This window comes from Balaenoptera borealis (assembly GCF_965194805.1).
Source record: "Balaenoptera borealis genome assembly, chromosome: X".
NCBI lineage: Eukaryota > Metazoa > Chordata > Mammalia > Artiodactyla > Balaenopteridae > Balaenoptera > Balaenoptera borealis.
Genome location: NC_138881.1, coordinates 20,653,801 through 20,658,110, shown reverse-complemented (window position 1 = coordinate 20,658,110; position 4,310 = coordinate 20,653,801). Strand labels below are relative to the sequence as shown.

Below are 4,310 nucleotides of genomic sequence, written 5' to 3'. Positions count from 1 at the left end.
CGCGGGGCCGGTACCTCCCTCCTCTCACCCCCGCGTGCCGCCCACACTGAGGTGGCGCTTTCCCGCCGCCTAGCAACCGTCGGCTCAGGGGTGGAGCCTCTGGAAGGCGGGGCTTGCGTTCGCTCGCCGCTCGAGGCGCGACGCGCTGCAGCTCAACGTCGCGGTTTCCCCCCGAGGCTTCCGAGCTAAGCCTTTGGTCGGATCGAATTGGCTGTACGGCCGTCACCCGCACCGCGGCCCATTTGCGGTCGGAGGAATCGGGCCCTAGCCGGCCGCCGTAGCCACCTCTCTGTAGTGGGCGGGGTCAAGGCCGGGTGACCCCCGCCGGAGCCGCCACTGCCAGCGACATGTTCAAGGTGAGAGAGTGGAGCCGGGTCACAGCTGTCACCGCCCCTTCCCGGCCTCCCGGAGCCCTCCCCGCGCTCTCGTGGGCCTCTCCGGGGATCAGGCCCGGCTCGCCCCGAGGTTTTTCCCGCCTCCGGGCCGGCTGCGTCCCGGCCCCGCAGTTCATTCACCGGTCCGCGTGGAGCGAGACGCTGCCGGGCGGAGGCGTGAGACCCGGGGGTGGGTGGGTGGGGCCCTTTGGGTTGTGCTCTCGTGAATAAAACACTTAAAAAATTAAAGTACAAAGTATCCACCCTTCGTCTGGTGCCCTCTTGGGTTCGTGAGTAGGGTTAGGCCACCTCAGGGCACTGCGGGGTTCGGTTCTGGTTGCCTGGTAAGGTCAGGTTTCAGAACCTGGTGTATGAATGGGGGAGGGTCACTTTCGGAGAAGCTGCTGCAGGAAGTCGGGGAGGCTGGCATGGGAATGGCTGGGTGAGAGGGAGAAGCTGGAACTTCTCTGCCATTTCCAGTGAACAGTATATAGTATGGATAGGTCAACTCCATTTACATTCTGTGAACTCATGTCCTTTGAAAGAAATACACTTTTACAGGGAAGACTGTTTCGAAAATCTGTACACATGAAGGTGTTATTCTCCTAGTTTAAAAAAAAGTAAATGATATTTTCTATCATGAAAAACAAATCACAGGCTACTAGAAAGGAGTCTACAAAATCGAGTCTTGAAGAAGCAGTGCACCCATAAAATATTGCTAATGAAGTATCAGAATTGCACTACTCATTTAAAAGTCTTATTGAGCTTCTGCAATGTGCTTTGGGTGCATTAGGACAGACAATAAAATCAGAACATGGATTTGGCCATCCAATCTTGGCATTGCCACTTTCTAGCTGTGTCACCTTGGACAAGTCACTTAACCTCTCTGAGCCTGTTTTCCTATTGGTGAAATTGGGGAAATAACGTCTACCTCATAGGGTTGTTATAAGGAATAAATAAGTTAGTATGTGTTAAGCACTTGGAAGAGGTCCTGGCACATAGAAGTGACATGCAAGTATTTGCTTTTATTTTGTTTTCAGGCAGCTCACAGTTTAGTTAGGACAACAGATCCCATAAGAAACTTGGTTCATTTGATAAATTTATGTTGAACATCTATTATGTGCTAGGAGCTCGGCTCAGTTTTAAGGTTGGAACAACAAAGGATATGCTGTGATCAGTTTATATGGTTATCAATGTACTGTGGTAGTAAAAAGAGCAGGATCTGTCTTACCAGGGGTTTGTGGTTATTGGCCCTTCAGAGGTTCTGCGAATAGCATTCAGGGGGTCCCTGAACTCTGAGGGGAAAAAAATACTCTTTTTCACTAATCTTTCACTGCAGTTTAGCATTTCCTTCAGTTATGAATGTAGGTAACTGTTTGTTATCTATTTCCGGATAACGACCTTAAAACAACAATGATTTATTATTTCTCACCATCTATAGGTTGGCTGGGCAGTTCTGCTGGCATCTCCCAGTGGCTGAATTCAGCTGGTGGCTAGACTATGAGGTGGACTTATTCCCATATCTGTGGGCCTAGGGCCCCTCAGTGTGGCTATCTTGGGCTTCCTAACATGGTTACTGGGTTCCAAGAAGGCTAGTCCTGATGCTAAACACCTGCTTGCATCACATTTGTTGATGTCAAAATGAGTTATATGGCCAAGCCCAGAGTCAATATGGTGGGGGACTACACAGAGCATGGATATGAGGACATGTGATTGATTGGGAGCAATTCATTTAATAAGCTACTACAGCAACAAACTACAGTAGTATTGGCAGTACCTGTCACCAGTCGAAGTTAACAGGACCAGTGCATGTCACAGACATTTTCATGTCATATTACAGTTCTTGCAGATCTCCAAATATCATTGATGCTCATCACTACATCAAAGTTACAGTAGTTATGACTCAGTACTAGATCTTTTTAGTATTAATGAGCTAATAAAGAAGCACATATTACTGTATCAGATTTTGGGTCTTAAAAAACAATTATATTGCACTATAATTGGCATTTATGCAATTAGAAGCATTATTTTGAGAAGGGGTCCATAGCGCTCACCAGACTGCCAAAGAGGTCAGTGGCACAAAAAAGGCAAGGAACCCCTGGGGACTTCAGGGGAGGCAAGTTTTGAGAGACAGGAGTTCCTCAGGTGGATGAGCTGGGAAACAGCAGCAGGGGTACTCCATTGAGGAAGTGCCAGTAGCTCAGCTGTGCTGTGTCAAGGGAAAGATAAAGGGAGCTGAAATTGTTGAAATATGTGCTTTGAGTAGAAAAACTCACGACAAACCTTGGTTGATACCAAAATGTAAGGAGGAGAAAGAGGAAGAGGGAAGGCCAGAGATTTTCGAGAAGCAACTTTTGATAAGTAGAAGTAGGAGCACAAGAGTGATGTTTAGAAAATTAAGGGAGGGAAGTTTCAAGGACAGGCTATGTTAGGGTGCTTCCAGTTGGGAAAACCCAATTGCTTAAATAGTAAGGAAAATTATTTCACAAAGTCCAGAGAAAGGGTGGACTCCAGCGGGTCAACGATGTCCTCAAGGTCCCCATCTCTTTTCTTGGCTTTCCGAAGTAAGATTGGTTCCCCTTATGGTTGCAAGATGACTGCCAGTAACACATGCTTTCCCATCCACTAGAGCAAGAGAAAGAAGAGGACAAAACTCCCAGACTTGGATTACACTCTTCAGTCTGATTGGACCAGTGCCCCTGACCCAATAGCCAGTGCCAGGGGAATGCCATGCCCTGATTGGCTTAGACTAAACAGGATCAGCTCAGGATGGGATCACTACATTAATCACCTGGGAGAGAAATGAATCCATGAACACAGTGGGGGAATGGAGACTGGATGTGCAACGGCAATGTCTGTTACAGAAAGATGAGTTAGATGGGTTTGGAGAAGTGTTCACTGTTTTGGGCAATTTGGTTGGAAGGCTTTCACAATGTTTATACATGTAGGTTTACTGATGGAAGTGAAAGCTAGATTAATATGGGTTGGTGGCTGAAAGATGAGTAAATGGGGTTTATAAGCTTGACTGTCAAGGGAAGGAGGGAGAATATAGTAACTTGAGGGACATGTTTGGTCAAGATTCTAGAGTTGTTTTGTGGTTGTTCCAGTATTCAAGATTTGGCAATGTTTATGGCCTCGGGAGGAATGTAGGGAGGGAACTTTTATAAAAGAGAATCCCTTAGCTTCGAAAAGGAGGAGAGATAGTCCCTTCCACCTGTGAGATGGAAGGGAACGAAGGATGGCAGTAATTGTAGACTAGTGGTTCTCATCTGGATGGTACCACCTGCCTCGAGCGTGTTTTAGAAACTTGGTTGGTTCTTCACATCTTTCATTTAGTTGTGTTGAACATTCGTATGCTGAAATATAATGCTTATAAGTCTTTCCTTTTCTCCATTGTGTTACCATCAAATTGATAATACGGGTCTCTCTTTTTTTTTGGACTTATGTATGTAGGTGGGTGATGAATTTTACTTCAAGATAGCAAGAGTTACTTAGAAAATTATTTGTCATAAAATGGCGGTGTCAGGTCTAGTAGGTGAGGACCAGTGCTTCTCAAGCTTTCATGTGCATGCGACTCTTATTAAAATGCAGATTCTGATCCAGGAGGTCTGGGTGGGGGCCTCAGAGTCTTCATTTTTTAACAAGCTCCTGGGTGATGTAGATGCTGCTCGTCTCCTGTCATACTTTGAATAGTAAGAACTGAGGCAAACTGGTAGATGAATGGTTTCTTGTATTTTCCAGGTGAGTGATTTTATGAGTGTGGTGGGATTTGGAAGAGGCATTGACCAAAGAACAAAAAAGATAAGTGAGAGTCTTTGAGGGCGCTCCTGAGAACTGCTACTGGCCGTCTTTCATGATTGCAGCCTGGGAGTGGGGCTGAGCACATGGTAGGGCTTGATCAGGTTTGAGACTTATCAGCTTGGGTCAACTAGGACT

General features: G+C 46.5%; 1 protein-coding gene across 4 annotated transcripts in view; it reads left to right on the top strand.

The window, feature by feature from the left end:
- Positions 1-141: 141 nt before the first annotated feature.
- APOO (apolipoprotein O) overlaps positions 142-4,310 on the top strand; it is a 64,350-nt gene continuing 60,181 nt past the window's right edge. The window contains exon 1 of one of the 4 annotated variants that reach the window (XM_082375899.1): positions 142-356. Coding sequence is in view for 1 of the 4 variants with exons in the window: in XM_082375902.1 (XP_082232028.1) it covers positions 348-356 (9 nt within the window). In the remaining 3 variants the exon portion in view is untranslated. The remainder of the gene's footprint in view (positions 357-4,310) is intronic. The other 3 variants (XM_082375901.1, XM_082375898.1, XM_082375902.1) reach the window with 3 other exon arrangements.